Source organism: Ctenopharyngodon idella, chromosome 20, assembly GCF_019924925.1.
Source record: "Ctenopharyngodon idella isolate HZGC_01 chromosome 20, HZGC01, whole genome shotgun sequence".
Lineage (NCBI taxonomy): Eukaryota > Metazoa > Chordata > Actinopteri > Cypriniformes > Xenocyprididae > Ctenopharyngodon > Ctenopharyngodon idella.
In genome coordinates this window covers 450,853-473,254 of record NC_067239.1, presented here as the reverse complement: position 1 = coordinate 473,254, position 22,402 = coordinate 450,853, and the positions used below count along the sequence as shown (strand labels likewise).

At 38.6% G+C, this 22,402-nt stretch overlaps 1 protein-coding gene across 5 annotated transcripts in view; it reads right to left on the bottom strand.

The window, feature by feature from the left end:
- Positions 1 to 22,402, bottom strand: part of lama2 (laminin, alpha 2) — a 157,980-nt gene that overhangs the window by 39,621 nt on the left and 95,957 nt on the right. For 3 of the 5 annotated variants that reach the window (XM_051876479.1, XM_051876480.1, XM_051876481.1), the window contains exons 19-30: positions 18,897 to 19,108; positions 14,683 to 14,789; positions 14,275 to 14,535; positions 10,968 to 11,145; positions 10,383 to 10,519; positions 9,272 to 9,508; positions 7,445 to 7,588; positions 5,925 to 6,101; positions 4,831 to 5,016; positions 4,614 to 4,732; positions 4,360 to 4,477; positions 963 to 1,097 (exon numbers count right to left, since the gene is read on the bottom strand). In XM_051876479.1, coding sequence (XP_051732439.1) covers positions 963 to 1,097; positions 4,360 to 4,477; positions 4,614 to 4,732; positions 4,831 to 5,016; positions 5,925 to 6,101; positions 7,445 to 7,588; positions 9,272 to 9,508; positions 10,383 to 10,519; positions 10,968 to 11,145; positions 14,275 to 14,535; positions 14,683 to 14,789; positions 18,897 to 19,108 — 2,011 coding nt within the window. The remainder of the gene's footprint in view (positions 1 to 962; positions 1,098 to 4,359; positions 4,478 to 4,613; positions 4,733 to 4,830; positions 5,017 to 5,924; positions 6,102 to 7,444; positions 7,589 to 9,271; positions 9,509 to 10,382; positions 10,520 to 10,967; positions 11,146 to 14,274; positions 14,536 to 14,682; positions 14,790 to 18,896; positions 19,109 to 22,402) is intronic. The other 2 variants (XM_051876482.1, XM_051876483.1) reach the window with 1 other exon arrangement.

The following is a 22,402-nucleotide window of genomic DNA, read 5'->3' as shown; positions in this document are numbered from 1 at the left end:
GTAAATGAAATCATTTTAGGTCATGACTGTCAGTTATTTGTGAACTAAATCTCCTGGAAAAGGGCGAGATATTTAAGCCCATTGAAATGCTTAAATGTGGACATGTTCGCATTTTTGTTTCACCATCCGTACGGCAATTTTAGCTAAAATAATGCAAATTAACACCGGTGCATCTTCCCTACACTCTTGAAATTATATAAAACTAGTATGTTTGCATAGCATTCCTCTTTTATACTATTTGTTCCCACATATTTGCACAAATTTAGTTTTTCCCCAATTTTAAAACACTATATTATTTTCAGTGTTGGGGTAATGCGAGTTATGTAATCAGATTACTTTTTTCAAGTAATTAGTAAAGTAACACATTACTTTTAAACTTACAACTAAATATCTGAGTTACTTTTTCAAATTATACATTTATTCAAGATTATAAATTTTTTCGTTGCTAGGTGTGTGGTACACTCTGACTTATAGGGACTACTCACCACTCTTCCGGGAACATTGGATAACACATTGCATGTCGGAAAGACGAGAGACATGTTTTTAGCCAAATGTGTTACATCACTCCGTGAGTAATATCTTGTGATCGACACACTGGATTATGTTGATTTTGGGCTTATCTCAGATTCTTAATCATAAGAATCTGCTGTAAATAGTCATGTGCCATGTATGATCTGTTTCATGAAGTTATGAGCAAAAACGCCACGTGAAATCTACATATTTGTTTTCAGTTATCGCCTGTGTGCTGTTTTTGTTGTAAACTCAATGTGTTCAGACTCATTAGAGGGTGAAAACAACGCAACATGAGCATGATCTGAATGTGTAAAGTCTCTGATTTTGTATGCAAAAAGAGTTATTGTGCTACCTACTTGGTTTCAGTTTCAATTGGCTCTTAAACAGAGACACGCAAAAGGAAGTGTCAGCCATAAAGGGTTAAGGCACTCTGATTAAGAAGGCTGTACCTGGCAGACGGCTGTTTCAGGATCACACGAGTCACTGTGTCCATTGCACTGGCACCGAACACAGCTGCCAAAGCCGGCTCTGGACGCAGCACCACCGGTGTGAGCAGAGAGCCTGTAGAACCCGGCCGCACATTCCTGTACAAGACATCACACACAGTTACTCACACACACACACACCTCGACAAGACTTAACAGAAATTAACTATGCAAGGAGTAAGTGAGGACGAGCCATTAAATTATTAGAAACATAACCTGAGGTGGAAATGCAGTCACAATGTGAAGTGATTGGGATTTTATTAGGATGCATCACATACTGTCAGGTGGTTGCATACGGTCTAGCCACAAAAGTCTGAATATTTCAACAGGTCTGAAGCTCAAACGGGATGCAAACATGATGCATATGACTGAGACTTTTACAGACGCACATAATCACTGTGATTCAAACTAGTGCTGTAAATCCACACTGAAACGTGTCACACTGTAGACCAGCACGTCCATACAGGGAAAAAATAGTCCTCCGCTGAAACCATAGCAACACTCCCTCTCACCCTCGCTCTTCAAAATTAATCGCGTCAATTTAGTACACCATCTGCTCGGGGTGAACTTGCTAAACGCCTGTTTAAAAATACTTTATTAAGCACAGTATGAAGCGTTTGAGAGTTGCGGCCATCTGTCTCCACGCGGCCTCGTCCAGCCTGAATGTGAACAACTGACACTCGCTGATCTGTAATCGTCTGTCTCGCACACTCGAGCTTGTTAAAGATCTCACACGAGCAGTTTGTGGGCGGAGACTGGCGGCGAGAGAGCGCTTTAACACGTTAACAGTCTGAGAGGCAGAAACACTTGCTGTAATGATGAGCGCTGAGCAGCGATACTCCCAGCTGTTCGTCTCTTGACACTCGGCTGTTGGTTTTATAGAGCCCTGTTATGAAAGGGCACATCGCCTCCTCTCAAAAGCAGCTTAATTACTGTGACAAGGACGTCACGATAAATCTATGTGGAAATTGCATTACTTGGAATTTTAAGGGGGTCATGAATTGCATTTTTTAAAAATTGTATAATGTTTTCTGAAGTCCACTTAAAATGTTATTTTTACATCAAAAACACCCTAATTTTGAAGTAATGAGCTGTTTTTGACCCTCTCTTTCAAACACTCAGTTTTGATGGGCGTGTCTCATTCAAGACTTGGAAGTAAACGCCCACAGCTGTGATTGGGTGACAGTTTTGCATGTTAAAATAATTTTCAACGTCCCCGCCATTACACGTGTGATATTGTTTTGAAAATCTCTGATGTTGAAAATTATCTACATATTTGAAACATTTGCCAACAATGTGAAACATTTATGTGTATTACATATGCTTTATAAGTCTTGGTTGTGGCAAATAAAGTTTAAGGACTGAGTTACCACAGTTGATAAGTTTGAACTTGTCTGTGTTTTGTGTAAACAGAATTATGAATGAATGTACCATCGTTTGTCACACTGTCCTTCAAGCTTTACTGATGCGATCTGGAGCTTCAAAGACTGTTTTCCATAACTTGGCACTGCAAAATGATCTCTATGGTTCTGTTGCTGGAGTAATCCTGTGTTTGCATCTCTCTCGTATTTACTACTACAGAAGAGGCTAAAGAGGCGATTATGTAGAAGTGGGCGTTGATCTTCCTCTGTAGAGGCGGTCTTTAGTTGCACTATGAAGTCATAATTTGACAAAACCCAAAAACGAGTTCTGAGCTCAGTTTCAATAAAAGCTGTTTTTGGACTAACAAGGAAGTTTTGAGTTCTGAAACTTACAGGATATTTTTATGGCAGTGGCTATTTACACTAAGTGAAAATAGTGATAGACTCTATTTACACCATGTAAAAGTATCAGTTCTTTGCAATAAGAGTAAATAGTAATTAGATGATATCTATACTTTATATTGGCAGACACTATTTGCACCTCAGTATTTTTGTACATTAACAGGATGCAGAAATATCATAGAATGTAAATGAATATATTTATTAAAATCATTAAAAGGATGCTGCCTTACTGGAAGAATAAAATCCCTCCCTACACCTTCCCCTAACCCTACCCAATAAACACTTTTAATATTATTAAACACTCATTAGGTAGTTTATTTCCACTTTTGGAACATTATTTTAATTTTTATTGAAAATATATGCCTTTCTGGTGTGATATGTGATGGGAAAATGGAGAAGAGCGAACTCGGCGAAAGGCGGATTTGAACCTGCGTCGTTCGTATCAAAAGCCAGGTGTGCGAGTCTTGCTCTCTACTGCTGCACCACTGAAGATGCTGAAATTCATGCATCTTTTTTTAACCTTGAGTGACTCAACCAGATATTGGTGGGCGGAGCTAGTGTAAATAGCACTTGCCAACAAAGGACACTATTAGTGTAAATAGACACTGTATTTTTATAGTACAATGACCTCTTGTATGTCAAAAGATCAATACAATTTTGATTTCTCAGTTCATGACCCTTTTAATAGTTGTTGTTTTTTTTGTAATAGTATGAACAACAGATTGAGTTTAAGTGGATTAAGCAATCTCATTCACAGTGTTGGGGGTAACGCATTACAAGTAACGCGAGTTAAGTAATCAGATTACTTTTTTCAAGTAATAAGTAAAGTAATGCATTACTTTTAAATTTACAACAAAATTTGCAGAAAAACAAATTCAGTATTGCTTAGAATGAATAAAAACAGTGAAATGCAAACTCAGAATATTACGCGAACCTGCAATAATTAAATATGTTAAATAACACAAATATACTTTATGTATTTAATGTCACTTTATTAACCAATGTCTTTATTACTGACCTTCGGTGATCCAATTCAACCATAATAAGCAAAAATGACTAGATCATCACATTTGTGTTTTATTTTTTGTTTTTAATGCTGAAGTAAGAGTGTTGAACTTCATTAATCTAGAATGGCAGCACAGCTGATCTGATCAAAAGGTTTGTTTGAGCTGCGCCCTCTACTGTACAGGCGTGAATTTGCATTTCCTTCAGCCTGAGGCTTATTCATTTCACTTACGGTGAGAAAGGGCCTTTACATTTGCCAAAAATAGAACTTTTGTTGTTATTAAAAAAACAAAAACAAACAAGCCCAGCTGAGAAAAAGTAACGTAACACATTACTGTCCATAAAAAGTAACTTAGTTCGTTTTTTAAAGGAAGTAACGCATTATTTTAAATGTAACATTCCCCAACACTGCTCAGCCGTACTAGTGCAGAAATAAGGACATGAAAACATTATGTTGGCTTTAGATACAATGTACTGTAATATCTGACCAACAGAGAGTTATAATTACATTTATGACATTTTACATGTCTTATCCCAACCTTCCGGCACATAACAGCTCTTACATGTCAAATATTGTGTGTAAAAGCCATTACCTCACAGGAGAGGCCGGCGTATCCCAGAGGACAGTCACATTTCTCAATCTGATGGGCGATTTCACTGTCCTGTGATGGCGTCCCCACCTCAGCCACCTCCAGAGTGATCTCAGAGATTCTGCACATCGAACACGTTCACACTCATACTTCAACTATTTAGATATTGCAAAACTTACTGCAAGTTTTTCCTCGTAACTTGAGTGATGTTTAAAATTGTAGATTTGAATGATTGTAGAAGGATGGCGCTCGTTTACCTGCTGTGTCTCATGACGCTGCCGTGTGAGGCCTTTATTAGGATATATTCAACATGAAACAGCACGTCCATGAAATCCTCACGAGACATCTTCCTGCCGTCCTTGTGTTTCCAGTCATGCTGCAAAACATCAATGTTTGTGTTTACACTTGAAGTAAAGTTATAAGATCCTGTGAATGACTGCCAACACATCAAACTCTCCAATCTGATTGGCTCACCTCTGTTATGTCAATCTCGTGACGGGTCAGCTGGCCAATCTGAAGCGCTGGCATGTGGCGGACCATGACCTTGTCCTTGTTGGGGCCGCCCTTTATGATGACCTGGGGCTCATAAGAGGTGCGGCCCGTCTCATCACGAGCCTCGTAATAGATGGCATACCGTAACTTCCCGCCATAGGCTGTTATCTGAAAGAACAAGCTCCAAACACTGAGTCTTGCTGTAATGAACATTAGCTGGTCATGAAATTCAAAAATATTATTTAATATGACTGAATCAGACTGTACACTATCGTTCCAAAGTTTAGTGTCAGTTTTTTTCTTGTAAAATTACTTTTTTTCAGCAGGGATGAATTAAATTGATCAAAAGTGACAGTAAAGACATAATGTTAAAAAAAGATTTCTATTTCAAATAAATGTTGTTCTTTTGAACTTCATGAAAGAATCCTGAAAAATAAAATGTATGACGGTTTCCACAAAAATATGAACTGTTTTCAACACTGATAATAATCATAAATGTTTCTTGATCATCAAATCATCATATCAGAATGATTTCTGAAGGATCATGTGACACTGAAGACTGGAGTAATGATGCTGAAAATTCAGCTTTGATCACAGGAATAAATTACACTTTACTATATATTCACATAGAAAACAGCTGATTTACATCATAATAATATTTCACTGTTTTTACTGTATTTTTGATCAAATAAACGCAGTCTCTGTGAGCAGAAGAGACTCAAAACCATTAAAACATCTTAATAACCCCAAACTTTTGAATGGTAGTCTGTATTATATAAGGAAATAAAATGTAAATAAAAAGGAAAAAACAATAAAAGGAAAATATCTGGGAATTTTTATTACCATAAAAACCCTGTTATCAGAATTTCAAGTGTATAATTTCTAGCATCTTTCTTTTTTTTAGTAACAGGGATGAATAGTTAATAGTTGAACCTGACGCAGTGTAAACTGTTTAAAATTAAGAATGATGAGATGAGATTATTCACTTGTCTTTCTGCCTAATTTTGGCAAATAATAGGAGAAAGAGAAAACAATACAAGTAAAAAAGAGCTGTTTGTGTATGTGAACAGACGGACCATGGAGCGTTTGAACTGTTTGGGCAGTCTCCAGTAGTACGGCTCGCTCAGGTGCTGCTGGACCACATCAGCGTTGGCGATGATGTCCGGATGCTGGAAGCTCACGCCCGCTGTGCTCTCCTGACTGTTGGATTCGTCCACGAGAGGAAGAACGGTCTGTTCTGGTATCAGAGTCAGCTACAGGACAGAAGAGAACAGATTTACTCTCACACGTACGTTGACTTAAACACTTGCACTTTGAACTTACAAAGCAAAGTCAACATGAAACAGCGTTCACCGTTTAACTTTGGTAATGTGATGTATTTCCAAGTGAAACACAATATTCAGTGGGTTCTCATGTAGATTGGATTGCGAGAAATGGGTTGAGATATTATTATTGGTTAATGTTTGTCCTCACCCACGCAGCAGAGGTGGAGAAAGTTATTACATCTCAGTGAAAGATTATGAAAGATTTAGTGCAGATATTTATTAAGAAGGTAAATTGGGTATTTTCAGTCTGCTCAAACTGTTAGACAAAACAGTGTAATAGTGTTGTGTTTCAGCATCAGCAACTTTCAGGATTCATTTTAGTGTGTATTGAGAGGCACATGTTGGTAAATGCGTGTGTGTGTGTGTGTGTGTGTGTGTGTGTGTGTGTGTGTGTGTGTGTGTGTGTGTGTGTGTGTGTGTATGTAAGGAACCCCACAGGGCAGCTAAACTACCCTCACCACATCAACACACAATCTCACGACTCACTGACTTAGAAAGAATCTCTCGTTTTCCATAAATGAGCTAAAGGATTCCAAACTCCTCTTCGACAGCAAACAAACTTAGATTAACTTTTGGACCGCAACCTTTGTTTAATTCGTTTGTCGATTTCGTCAGGTTGGAGAAGCATCCCTCAGCCATATTCTGCTGTTGTCTCCATGGACACGCTGAGGATTAAGGCGAGTTAGTGAACGAACAGGAAACCCTTATTAAAAACAAACAAGGGCCGTCTCTCTCTCTCTGTACGTCAGGCTTTCTCTCCATCTTTGTCTCTCTCTGTCTCTCCTGCACACTCAATCCTGGCCTGTTGTGAATATGGTTTAAGGGAGAATGACAGCTAGGAAGCACTTGATATTTATTAATATTTACTGTTTCCCTGGTAACGGAGCATCTCAGCCCACCTCAGACAAGATGATTAAGAAAGCTATCAAAACACACAAACAGAGTCATCTGTGTCCTCATCTCATCCCACCATCACTAGAGGACAACTGACATTTAAAGCAAGCCATAATCCCTCTATTAAAACATATCCTTCTGTTAACAATAAGAAACACTCATAATTGTGTAAAATAACAGATTATGCATTAAAAAGGGTCACCTTCCTACAAAATAGGACTTTACTCTTTTTCAAGGTGCTTAACCTTCAGAAAGATTTTGATTGTCAAACTAAATTAGATGTGCGTTTGATTTTACATTTAGTTTGCGTTTAAAATCCAGTGCTCTCTAATGAGGGATTGTGTGTGTGTGTGTGTGTGTGTGTGTGTGTCACTCACCCTCATACGGATGAGTCCAGTGGCCTCTGTACACGAGCTGCTCAAGCCGAAGCAGTAGCACTGACTGCAGCCCAGAGGATTCGTGTGACTGAGGCCGAACGAGCCCACCTTACAGCGGTCACACCTCACTCCCTCCACATTAGGCTGAAAACACATTCACATTAGTACTGTGCTGCTGTCTTCTACAGCTCGGTCTCTCTCACGGCTGCCACATGGAAACATCATTCCATCATTTCAATGCACATAATTTTATTACAACTATTTCATGAATTATACACAAAATTTAAGTTTACTATTATTATTATTTTTTTACTAATTTACCAGTGTTACTACTATTTTTTCACCTTTCCACATTAAAATAATAGTAAAGTGATAACTCTAAACTCTAAATATGGAATTGTGTTTTATCAGATTGGAGCATCATACAGTATTTCACTGTCGGTGCACTCCTATACCTCTAATAATCAGTAAGATATGACAGTTTTGATTAAAAAAAAATCCCAAGTCACTATACAACTAAAAACCAATCTTGATCCATCTGTTTTCAACAACCGCAGACCCATTTCAAAACAGCCATTTTTAGCAAAAATGTTGGAGAAGGCTGTTTACTTACTTACTTAATTCCTAATAATATACTGGATCCTTTTCAGTCTGGGTTCAGAGCTAAGCATAGCACTGAATCAGCCTGGCTAAGAGTGGTAAATGATCTGTTATTATTTGTAGATTCCGGAAATTGTGCCATTTCGGTATTGCTGGATTTAAGTGCAGTGTTTGATATAGTGGATGACTGCTTTCGGTTAAATAGGTTAAAAACCGAGGCTGGTATCCGTGATGCAGCCTTAGATTGGTTTGAGTCCTATTTTACTATGTTTCTCTGTAGAAATTTTCTTCATCCCCAGCTTCCGTCACGTGCGGGGTGCCACAGGGCTCTATATTGGGCCCAATATTATTTGCTTTATATATCGTCCCTCTACACTCCAACTTCAAATATCACAAGGTCTAAAATTATGCTGATGACACCCAGTTATACTTACAAATAATATCTTCTTTGTTAGCTCGTGTAAATGACATCAAAGGTTGGATGGGTGATAACTTTCTTCAGTTAAATGATAATAAGACCAAAGTTATTTTATTTGGCCCCCCTCATTTTTTAGAGAGTTTTAATTCTAATTTAGGACCATTGTGATCTAATATCTGCTCTCAAGTAAAGATCTTGGATGTCATTTTCGATTCTGAGTTAAAATTCGACAAGCAAATAAATTAGATCCAGCTTCTTCCAACTTAGGGGCATACAGAATCTTAAATCTTTTCTAACTTTTAATGACTTAGAGACAGTCATTCATGCTTTTATTTCAACAAGTCTTGACTATTGTAATGCCCTATATGCTGGTATAAACCAGTTTTCTCTTTCACACTTGCAACTGGTTCAAAACTCTGCTTCTTGATGGGGAAAAAAAGAGGGAGCATATCACCTCTATCTTAGCACATTTACACTGACTACCAGTAAAATTTAGAATTGATTATAAGGTTTTAACTTTTGTATTCAAAGCCGTGCATGTCCTGGCTCAAGCTTACATTGCAGATTCTCATTTGTCCCTACTCCCCCCAGAAATCACTTAGATTCTCTTCTGATAAGTTATTAACCATCCTGTTGTCTCTGCTTGAAATCCAAAGGTGACTGAACCGTCTGCTTCACTACCTGCATTCAAAATCGTCCTTGAAAACTTAGCTTTGTTTCTCAGGCCTACTCATAACTCAGCTATGTTCACTTATTTTAGGCTTATTTTATTGTTTAAATCAAAGTTGGGTTTCGGTCTGGTTCGGTACCTTGCAAGAGCACTGCCCACTTCTGTCTGCACATGCGCAGAGGCCAGATTCTGAATCGCAGGCGTCCACTGATGAGCCTGCTGTGGAGCACTGGCAAGAAATGCATTGTGGGAAGTCTCTGTAACCCAGCTTACACTCGTCACACTTCTCGCCCCTGAACTGCTCACGGCACATGCAGCAGCCCGTGTTCACATTACACTGCTGCGCCACGGACCCCAATGCGTTACAGCCGCATGCCTACAGAGAAATAGAAGAAAAAAATACACATTCAATTCATATTATCTATAATATTTACATAAAATAGCATTCATTTTCACTGCATGTGACTAAACAGGATCCATTCAGAACTATTAGTGGTTTTACAGTCCGATCAAGGGAAGGCGAGGGTGACCACACAAAAAAAGCTGTCTGCTCACTCAATAGAAAATCAGTGGGAATAAAATGCAGTTCTCGACACTGCCCTAGGCAGCTTCTCTTCCTACCTTAAGGCGAGAACTGTTCCATTGAAATTGAGAACTACTCTTTTTCCTCTGCACCTATCACCTGCGGGGTACCTCAAGGCTCCGTTTCGGGCCCGCTTCTTTTATATACTGTAAATGCTCCTGTTATGTATTATTTTTCAGAAACAAAATATCTTATACTGAGTTCTGCCTTACAGTCTCTGTTTGCCATAAGGACATAGTTAGATGGCTACCAAACATTTGGTAAGATGCAAAGTTTTACGAGAGATTGCTTTATGTAAGGAGGTGATGTTAACCTGTGTTGTATGTGCCATTAATAAAGAAAACGGTAAACAATGCTTATGAATCACATTTAATTATATATATATACAATTTTTTTGAATAAGCATCATGTTACTGACTACATGTTATTAGTACATTATTTAATTCAGCACTTGAAGGTATTGATTTTTGAATAGTTCAATGGATTCCAATGAAATAGAATTGTAAGGCAACAATCAAGACGTTTGCTGCTGTTCTGCTGCTCTGTGGCATTAACTCAGAGATTCACCTCGACGTGACATGATGAATAATAATGATGTTTTGGCAGAAGATAAATATACACAGCGAGAGCAGACAAGAGTGAAGAGGAGACGAGAGATGAGGCGTACCTTACAGCCGCTGCTGATGTCGTGACCCCAGTGGTTTGGCGCACATTTGTCACATCTCTCTCCCACGGTGTTGGGCGGACAGATACACTGACCTGTGTTAGCGTCACAGTTATTTCCCACATGGGCACACTGGCACGCTGCGAGACAGACAGAAACAGAGAGCAGGTTAATTGCAGAGCACAGCTGAGCACCTGTTCTAAATGTCAACGCCGGCTCTCCTCTCTGCTGTCTAATATCAGAGAGAGAGGGTGACAGAAGGAGATGAAATAAACACCACAGATGAAAACTGTAGCGCTTAGAGGTCAGGCTTGTTGACAACCACATCCAGGAACTGAGCTGGAATTTACAAGGCATTGTCTGAAATCTCATCGGTCGGTGCATAAGCCATTGCTCTTTCATATCTGAGAAGATGTGTCACTTATGTCTGTTATGTTTCATTTACAGTATCAACTTTTTCTTATACAGAAGTCAAGTCACCTTTATTTCTACAGCACTTTATTTTTGCAAACATGCATTAACATGCTTTTAAAGCACATCTGGATCTGGACTGAATTAGACTTCTCTACTTCAGAGGTGAATTCTTACGTGTACAGCCGCCTTCCTGGAAGCTGAAGTGTCCGGGAGCGCAGCGGTCACACTTCTGTCCCGTCACACCGGGCTGACAGCGACACTGACCGCTCTCGTCACAATCAAACGACTTCGATCCGAATGAATTGCAGTGGCACGGGACACAGCCCTGAGCGCCCTGCATGTGTAAACCAGACTGAGAGCAGAGAGAGAGAGGAATGTTGAAATAAAGTTATCGTAAGAGTGATGGTTAGACTATGCTATGAGACACTTTCCACAAATAAGGTACAAACAGTTTTACAAAGTTATGACAGCACATCTACCATATACTTATACTTAGAGAACTCAGGTTGTATCATTTTTTTCTCAGTTTTTCCAGCGATTGTTACGGAAGCCCTGAACTGCATGGTGGGGAATAAAAAGAAAACTTATCTCATTATTTCAACATAATAACTCCTTATTTTGAGATATTAAGTCGTTATTTCGACATAACATATTGTTATTTCGACATAACTCGTTATTTCAAGATATTAAGTTATGTCGACATATCTCGTTATTTTGAGATATTAAGCTATTTCGTTATATCGACATAACTCGTTATTTTGTGATTTTAAGTCGTTATTATGACATATCTCGTTATTTCGACATAACTTGTTATTTTGAGAAATGAAGTTATTTCAACAAAATATCTCGTTATTTCGACATAATAACTCATTTCAAGATATTAAGTCATTATTTTGACAATATCTTGTTATTTAGACATAACTCGTTATTTTGAGATATTAAGTCGTTATTTCGAGATATTTAGTTATGTCAACATATCTCATTATTTTGAGATAAGTTATTTCGTTATATCGACATAACTCATTATTTTGTGATTTTAAGTCATTATTACGACATATCTTGTTATTTCTACATAATATCTCGTTATTTCAACATAATAACTCATTTCGAGATATTAAGTCATTATTTTGACAATATCTTGTTATTTAGACATAACTCGTTATTTCAAGATATTAAGTTATGTCGACATATCTCGTTATTTTGAGATATTAAGTTATTTCGTTATATCGACATAACTCGTTATTTTGTGATTTTAAGTCGTTATTACAACATATCCCGTTGTTTCTACGTAATATCTCGGTATTTCGACATAACTTGTTATTTTGAGAAATGAAGTTGTTATTTCAACAAAATATCTCATTATTTCAAGATATTAAGTCATTATTTCGAGATATTAAGTCGTTATTTCAAGATTCAGTCGTTATTTCAACATAACTCATTATTTCAAGATATTAAGTTGTTATTTCGACATAACATCTCGTTATTTCAACATAACTTGTTATTTCAATTTAAGTCCCCAGCAAACACACGTTGTGTTTTTTTACATTGTGAAAAGGTTAACCTCAAACTTAATTAAATTAATTGGTAACTACAAAAAAAAAAAAAAAAAACACTGGTTCCAAAATAGCAATCCCCGACATTAATTTTAAATAAATTAAATAAATATAATAAATAAATATTCTACATTTATTTGCGACAAAATAAAAATCAGACCAATTAGGGAATTAAACTCTAAAAAGGGGGATTATTACCAAACATTTTGGCATTAGGTTTCTAGAAATGGCAAATAAAAAAATCCTTCTTATAATATTTAGTTTGACCTGCGGAGAAGAACAAACAACTGTTTTTGCGTGTAGGAGGCGTTCAACCGTTAGGAAAACAACAATAACAACAAAAATTGGATTTCATTAGGCTTAATTTTTGCACCTATTCTGGTGGAATGTGTCTTGTAGTCATACAAACAGTACAATATCTTGTGCATTTATAAACAACCTCCATTAGTTTCTCAGAGAGCCAAAGCCCTTCATAAACTCACAGATCACAGCACTGAACATGCAGATCACACAGATCAAACCAAACCACAAAACAATGTTTTACACTCTCCTATAACTCACTTCAAACACTGTAAAGACATCTTGAGAGTTAAACCACCAACAATTTCATTTTAATGATCAAAAATGATCATGCAGTGCTGATAAATCTGCACACATTGCTGTGGGGTGATTGACAGCCATCTGTCTGCTAGGAACAGGTGCTCTGTCACCGTAGCAACCAATGACAACTGGTCCTGGCACACGCCGTCAGTGCCGCCCCACGGATGCCAAATATGTGAAGAGACACACACACATCCCATCATGCAAAGCTGCGAGCCAAAGTGACAAAACTCTCCTCCAAGAGAACTCAAATCCGTGCCTTTTTAAAGATTAAGAAAAGACTAAAACATAAGAAAGCGCAGTGGCGTGAGCTTTCTGCCCGCACAAACAGATTAGCTCCCTAAAGCGCTACTCAACTAATGTTACATGTAAATGTATAATTAAAAGCCAAAGCAAACTGTGCACATTATGTTTCATCCTTCTTAAAGCCAAAGGCTGTGTTTTTGAATTATGTGAACTTGTATTTGGTCTAATTCTCTAAAGTTGTGTGCTGAAGCAGGCAGAAAAGTTTTTCATGTAAACAGGATTGCATGTGAATTTGTTCTTCCTCTCATGATGTCGGAGAGTCCGGAGAAGGACATGGACACCTGGACAGAACTTCAGTTCAAGGGCTCAAACTTTCCCTGATCTTTTGACATTTAAGGCCCTGTTTAAAGCTGCTATTAAGATGCGTTTTGGTCGATTGGATCACAAGTGGACAACGCTAAATACAGGTGTAAAACGTTTTGAGCTTGTCCACTTTTGACCACTTCCAGAGGTAATTGAATGCGCATTTGACCGGATAGCTTTTGTAGTGTAGACACTCATGTGGTCAAATGTGTTCAAATGTGTCCGTCTACTGACCTAACATGTAAACATTACGAGAGGAGCTCTAGCCAGACGGGATTTAAACCCTCTCATATTTTTGATCTCTAACTCACACTCACTGCGTTCGGCCGGTCTTGAGGCTGTCAGAGCAGAAATGAAAGCTGATGCTCTCCGTATGTTTCTCCGTCATCTCCAGGCTCGTTCATATGTAAATTGCATGAGCTTATTTCATCCATTAGGTCGAAAGATCTGAAAAAACCCTTACATGTACCCACCCATAGAACACGGAAAACCGTAAAAACTAAAAGTCGGCATGAAAGGGAAGATGCGCTCATCTTTTCTTCTCTATTGTGCCGTATATCCGAGTGAAACTGCTTCTCAGACAAGAACAAATGTAGGGCGGGGCTTAATTTTGTGCATTTGGACTTGATTGGATGGTAGATATTAGATGTTGATCTTCACAGAAAGTCACACACATGCACACACACAGAGCCTGTGCGTCCATCATGCCGTGCGTTTACCCCTGTGCCGGGGCGGTATGCCCCTCGAGGGCAGCCCCCTCTGCTTTCCCATCTCTGGATGTGTTGGATGGGAACCTGTTGGACGGGTCTCCGGGTCTCCCTGCGGGCGTGAGCCGGCCGTATCAGGTCACACCTGCGGCCCACGTATCCGGCCCGACAGATGCACCTGCCCTCAGAGTCACAGCGCTGGGACACAGAGCCCCGAGCGCTGCACTGACACGGCCGACACAACTGAGACTCACCATCCCACCAACAATTCGGCTGAACACACACACACACGGGTTGATGAAGAGGCAGAGATAGAGAAATGAACGTCTGTTGTAGCTCCTGTAAGGAATTTACTCATACTGGCCCAGTGAAAAAGAAATGTGGCTCTAACAGTGACAGCATTCGGTGTTGTTTACCCACCATACACTCGTCACACTGCCGTCCGACCACATGTTGTCGACACTGGCACTGCCCGGTCTCCTGATGGCACAGCTCCGACACCGACCCGTTACTGTGACATTGACACGCTGCACAGACAGAGAGAGACAGAGATGGAGCGTGAGGGTCTCGAGACAGAATAATGGAAGTAACATTAATAGCTGAACAGCAGAATGAGGAAACAGTTGACAGTAGTTTTAAACATGTTTACAGAGGTAGACGATCTGATAGACATTCCACAACTTTGGAGCAGCAACTGAGAAAGCGCGATCTCCTTTACTTAAGAAGCAGCTGGTCTTGGGATCTCAGAGATCTCGGTGAGCAACGAAAATTTATAAGCTCAGAAATATATTTTGGTGCCAGTCCATGCAGAGCTTTAAAAGTATATGTATTTCTTAAAAATAGAACCAAGAGGAAGCATATTTAATGAAAATAACATTGGTCCCAAAATAGAACCTTGAGGGACCCCACATGTAATAGAAGCTTTGTTTAATATTTTTAAACGTTTCTTTTGCTCATCAAGGCTGCATTTATTTGATCAAAAAATACAGTGAAAAATGTGAAATGTTATTATGATTTAAAATATATGTTTTCTATGTGAATATATAGTAAAGTGTAATTTATTCCTGTGATCAAAGCTGAATTTTCAGCATCATTACTCCAGTCTTCAGTGTCACATGATCCTTCAGAAATCATTCTAATATGATGATTTGCTGCTCAAGAAACATTTATGATTATTATCAATGTTGAAAACAGTCGTGCTGCTTCATATATCTGTGAAAACTATCAAAGGTTTGGAGTAAGCAAGATTAAAAAAAGATAAATGAATCCCTTTATTCAGTAATGCCCCATTCAGTTGGTCAAAAGTGACAGTAGAGACATTTATGTTACAAAAGACTTATTTTTTCAAATAAATGCTGTTCTTTTAAACATTCTGTTCATCAAAGAATTCTGAGAAATAAAGTGTATCACAGTTTCCACAAAAATATGAAGCAGCACAACAGTTTTCAATGTAGGTCATTCGAACAGCTTCTTAAGCATCCCACTGAGCGCTGACTCCCAGAGCATTGTTCCGCTCTTCACAAGTCCTTATTCCCAACAGAAATAAAGTCAGTCCTATTTTCTTTTATTAAATATAAACATGCTCCGGAAGTTAAAAACAGTTGAGGACTGAACAACAGATCTGATGTCAGCTCCGCTTCACAGGGTTCTACATTTTAGGAGATACTAAAGCTTGGCGCAAACTTTTCAAATATGACTTTTGTACAATATGAATATGTCTGATAGTAGGGAAAAGCTTCTAAAATGTCCAATTCTTTCAATCTGACAGTTGAGTTAATTCCATGAATTATTTTACCAGTACAACAATTTATGTGAAAATTAAATAAAAAACTAATATCTGAGAATATCACAACACGAAAAATGTCTTGCTCATTTTTTTTCACATTACAAATTAAAACCTAAAAATTTCTGGTTTGAATCCCAGACGTTTGATTTGAACCACACCATATGAACATGTTTTGCAATATTATAACTATATGTAATGAACTGCTAAAGTCTGCAGGAACACATCAACTGTTTCATTGTCATGTTTCATACGCAGCCAAGGGAATGTGTTCTGAACTCGCCTCTAGCGTATATACAGTAACAGCTCAAATTAAAAACCAGTGAGATTATTCAATATCCCACGACCCCGTTGCATGCTAATCAGCGCTCTGTGCGTGCCAATCAGACAGAACGACTGTATCCTGCTTCACATGACAGTGTGGTGTGACCGTGGGCTGCAGGAGGACAGATTGCATTTCAATATAATGCACACACTCTTTCTGAGCCGAGATGAGCGCAGATGGCGCTGCGTGAGGCCTGCTGGAGGGAATCTGTGTGTACTGTCCTTGAGGGGAGACGGCCTGAGCTTGATCCTGGATCAGCTCACCTCTCTCTCACACACACACATCTGCCATACAGGCTGTCTGGAAGTACACAATTTAATTTCTACAAAAATTGACACATTAACAACTTTTAAAGTGACAACCAAATATGGCGTTTAAAGAAAGGAAGCAAAACATCCTGCAGATTGTGTACAACAATGTTGAATAATGTTTGAGAAATTGAGGTTACTTCCTATGCTTGAGTATTATTTTGTTGAATATGTGCTTCTATTGAAACTGAATAATGTACTCAATTACATTTACAAGGCTACAATTTTCATTTTTACTGCTTGCAACATAATTTACACCTTTAAAGTATACACTTCATAGGTTATCTTAACAAAAACATAAAATAATATTGAATTATATAGGTCTTAATGAACTAATAACAGGCCAATCCAAATTGCATTTTCATAAAAACAAAAAAGTAATTGTCCACAACTATGATTCTGGTAACAGTCACTTCTCTGATTGGTGGATCATGTGTCATAACTGGATCTTCTTGTGAAACGACAAACTGACATATGCAGGGATTCTCCAATCATGTCGTCCGCTTTAACCCTGTCCCTTTCTTGCAAGCTCACATTTTGTGTAGGGATGTGTATCGAGAACTGGTTCCAAAACTCGAAGAACTGCTGATTCGATGAGAAACGCGCATTTCGAATCTGCTTGTGGGTCCCTGTGTGTGCAATTTAATGTGATTTTAAACCATTCAAGTGCAAAGAAGTCTTCTGTGCTGCACACACATCCAAAACGACATGTGCACAGAACGGCTTCTCATACCGAATAGTGCGTGACACTGACCTGAGTTCTCTTCCTCTCATCTTTTTGCACAAATGCACACAAAAATATTTTCATAAACACAGTTGGTTATGTCTTAAGTGAACATAAACAGTTGAGTTGACAAAGAAAATGCATGTGTAACAGTATATTGGATCCGTGCAGCTCTTAAAGTGACAGCAGCCTAATATTCCTGCTGCCGTCTCTATAATAACGTTAATCAAACAACAAAAGACAAAGAGAAAATACACTCACTGTTCTTGACTGAATCTTGACTGTATCTTTGTTCAGTTGTATTTATTTGTGTGACTGCTAATTTGTTTATTTGTTCTTTTTCAATTAATTAAAATGCTTCTTACTTAGTATTTTTGTTTTGTTTCCAGTCCAAATATCTAAAAATTCTTAAATCCAGATGCTTTTACTAGATAAGTAAGTAAGTTTGTTCTTGTTTTCTGGGGGAAAAAAATCAAAATGAAGTGAGTTTTTGCTTAAAACAAGCAAAATTATCTGCCAATGGGGTAAGAAAAATAATCTTGTTTCTGTTTGAAATCTTGTTTCTTGTTTCTGTCCCAAACCGAATGATTTTTTTCACCCCATTGGCAGATAATTTTGTTGTTTTAAACAAAAACTCACTTCATTTGGATTTTTTCCCCCCCAGAAAACAAGAAAAAAAAAATAAAAATCTTATGTCATTTGACTTATCTAGTAAAAGCATCTGGATTTAAGAATTTTTAGATATTTGGACTGGAAACAAGACAAAAATACTAAAAAAGAAAAGCTTTTTTTTTTTTTTTTTTGCAGTGTAAAACACAAAAAGTTCTTTGTGTAAGTGTTGATTTTTGTTCATGGTATTCAGCTGCAATTAAATTTTTTGCAATAAGACTGTTTTTTTTGTTTGTTTGTTTGTTTTGTCGAAATGAGGAATCGATAAGAATTGGAATCGATACCCAACCCTATTTTTGAGTGCCAAATCCACATTTCAACATCTAATCAACAACCGAAGCATAGAATCAACTTCCTGCCCTACATTTTTTCTTATTCAATAATCCCTTCCACTCTGATGTATGTGACAATACTGAGGGAAAAAAATATGCCGCTACTTCCATTACATTAAAATGATGTTGACGGTATCCACATTCAGGTGGGACTAGTTTCCCAGAGGAAGTCAGGTAAATTCATGTTTCTCAGACGTACTTTGTGATTTTAATCCTACCTGAATCAAACACGTCTGTTTTTCAGTGCCTAGTGTTTTTCTCGCCTTTCCTCTGAGAAAATGAATCCCATTCGAATGGGAATGTCTCAGATAGAGATTTATTATTTTTTCACAGTGCTTCTCCATCTCCTTTCTGAGCTTGACAGACACGGTCACTAATATCTGTGATGAAAGACATCTTTTTTGGAGGGATCAAAACTGTAAAGTTGGCACTTGGTTTTAGACATCATGTATTATTGTTAGCTAAAACAATGAAACTCAGCTCCTTCACTCACCTTGGCAGTTCTTGGCTATGAGGGCATCTCCAAAGTATCCATCTGCACATCTTTCACAGTCCGGCCCTCCGTATCCCTCACGACAGCGCAGACAGGCTCCGGTCACAGGGTCGCAGCTGAGCTCTGCTGTATGGTCCAGGTTACCGTTACACATACACGGCTGACAGGAACCCCCAAGAACGTCCGGACGCCCGAAATATCCATTAGCACACCTGAGGTCATCCAGAGAAGAGAGAATACATGCCCAAGAGTCAAAATACCGCAAATAATCACACTTCAGGCCTTCTGCAGTGACTCAAAACTGTATATTGGACCATTTGATTATCTGTTTTTCCTCTCACATTATAAAAAATGTATGCTTAAATCAATTTCTCACATGCATGTGTTTTATTAATTGCTATGCAGGCATGTAATTAGCTGGATAATGTACAGTCAGCCAGCTTGGGGTCATGGTTGCCATGTGTGGGTTTGTTTTGAGATAATGAACAACTGACTGAACATTTATACCTTATGTACAGTATGATGCATATAGATATATTTAACGACTAGCTTGAGGGTTGTGCAGTGAATTCAGAGGTCGTTCAGTACATGTGCACTAGAAGCTAAACCTTAACTGAACTCATCTGAGCTGAAACAGATGTAGAGAATAGCCGGGGTAAAGTGGGATGAATGGACACACTTAAGGAAAGTGTTTAAGTATATTGCATTTCCAGACATGTCCTGTTTCTCTTTTAAAGGAGCTGTGTACACACTGAACTGGCTCCATTACAGTACGTCTGATGAACAACCCTCGTTTGATCATGAAAAGAGCACCCGAGACTTTTCTCGCCAAAACAAAGCGCAGACGATGAGAATGTGAGAGAAATATAAGGGGAAGAGACGCTATCACTTCCTCCGCTTGCTTCGCCCACCCGCTCTTCTTATCTGCTGTCGGTGCGTTCGGATCCTATATCTCTACTGAAGCAACTTGTGCTGCTGGCTGATAAACACGCAGTCTATCCACTGCCTTCATGTTAAATGGATTCCTCTGCGCTTATCTGCACATGACTGCGCTATCTGCATGATGGTGGAAAGAGAAAGTAATCACTGTGTTTCACTCGCGCTCAGCGGATTCCGCGAGCCACCCTAGACTTATTAATTGAATGTGGTATTGGTTGTGACTGTCTTTACAGGCCCAGCGGCATGCTAGTGCAGAATCTAGTTCTAGCTGTTCATGCTGGAGATTTCAACATTTAAAAGAAGTCTTAGATCTCACAATAACTTTAAAAGACATAATATCCCTTCAGCAGTACTGATGCTCTGGGATCATGTCTCATTTAAGGAATATTGGATTGGTATGTTCATATACAGTAATATCTGCACTTATAGTTGTGTTACTGTATGTCGGGCCAGATTACAAAGTGACATTTTTACTGCTTGTCCTGGTACATGACATTTAACATGATTAGTGGATTTCAAGTTGCTTTGGTAGGAGACTGAAAAAGCGTAGCGCCAGATCACAGTCCAAACTTCTGGTGGTGAGTAGATCCAAACATAACTCCAAGATCAAAAAACATAAAAGATCTGCACACAAAAATTGGGCCAAAAAAGCACCAAAGAATTTATTGTCCAGAGGCCACAGAAAGTGCAAAAGTGCAAAAAGTGGAAGAAGTGCAAAACGTTTTCGGGATTAACCCTTCATCAGTGCCAAGATTCCAAGCATACACCTGCAACTGCATTTTGTTGTGTAAAATACAACACACTATAGTGCAATTAATAAAGCAATTTCATATCTGAGAATATGAAAGAGAACATTTGATGTGTAACATCATCACAGCATCTAACATTACAGCCACTCCAAGAACGGATACCTTTCTTTTGGAAAAGCTGTAATCCTGGAAAATCTAAATCCAAATGCTTCTTTCTGAAGACAAATACAGTACATAAAGAATTTCAGTCTGTTTGTAGGTCCTTTAATAGTACAGAGAAAACTTGTGTCAGACGTTTATCATCTGAATGTGAATATATTTCTCTGCTTGTAATATTATACTGCAGTTTTGTTACTGACGCTATAGTTCAAAATATTCTTTTGGAAAGGAGTGGAACCATATTAGCAGTGGTCTTGTTTGTTTAGATTCTACTTTATGACAATGTCAAATTAAAATAAATTGTTCCTACAGTTGCGTGTAAATGTGGAGCGGTCTCGGCCTAAAAGATCAGTATGGAGTGCCACAAGGCTCTGTCTTGGGACCTATTTAGTAGGACATCCTACTAGGCCATATTACAAGGAAAATATGATGGCACAGTTTTATATTTCCACTATTTTCAGTTTATTGTTATTATTATTTTTAATTAGGGTTTTAATTAGTTTAATAAGGCAGAAAAATTACTACCCATTAATCTTTTGCTAACACGTTTTGGACAAGTTCTTAGTCACTGGGCATAAATATTACATACTTAGTAAAGATGACAGAATTTTCATTTTATGGTGAAGTATTTCTTCAAGTAACAGTATCTGCTTAAATGCAAAAGTCCCCACCTACTGTTCCAAAAAGACACATAATCCCACCCCATGCCCCCCAAAACACACATGCCACCCCTGCACTGTTTCGGTACCCTTTACAGGGTAACTGAGCCTCTTCCTGCCAGTCTGGTGCCAGCTGATCATTTCTCCTGTCGTTAGCTCTGCTGTGAGAGAGCCATCTTAAGCACTGATGACTCGGGCCAGGTGTCTTTAACCCAGGCCATTTATATGGCCAAGTTCCTGTCTGTCTGCACACCAGGGAATAATTACTAAAAAAAAAACCTGGGACTGCTCCAAACTCTTATTTCCTTCCTCTCTTCACCCTTCACCCTCAGCCTGCTCTCTCTGGCTCACTGTTTCAGGTGTCGCTGGGCACGCAGGGCCACTCTAAACATAAGCACTCTATTTCAGAGCAGGACCAGGCGCCACGGAGGGACTGAGCTGAATTAGGTCAGTGAAAGACTGAATGGGGTGGAGAGAGGCGGGTACTGGTTTTTCCTGTCGTGGGTCAGTGATTCTTAAACTGAAGAGACCCTCCTTCAATCACTGAGCCCATTACTGTTACTACACACTCAGAGCAAGCTTACAGAACGCTCCACAACAAACACATACATAGTGAATGAAGCAGGGGGGCAGGATGATAAATATCTGTTTCACAGAGCTTGAACAACTGCAGCGTAACTGCAACAGCCTGCCCTGAGCTTTCACACTGAGTACATTTACATGGACACCAGAAAGTGACGTAATGCAGGAAAACAGCTTATGGTTGAAAAGTTGCATTCCCATTTACATGCAGCTTTCTCTCTCTTTGTGTTTGGAATAAGCCATTTTTAGGTGTGTGTGATGTAAAGGTGGACTCACGATCCTAGCTTAAATGATAATTTACCCAAAAATGAATATATTTTGAAGAATGTTGGTAACCAGACAGTTGACACTAGCCATTGACTTCCATAGTAGGAAAAAAATACTATGGAAGTTAATTGCTACCAGTTAACTGTCTGGT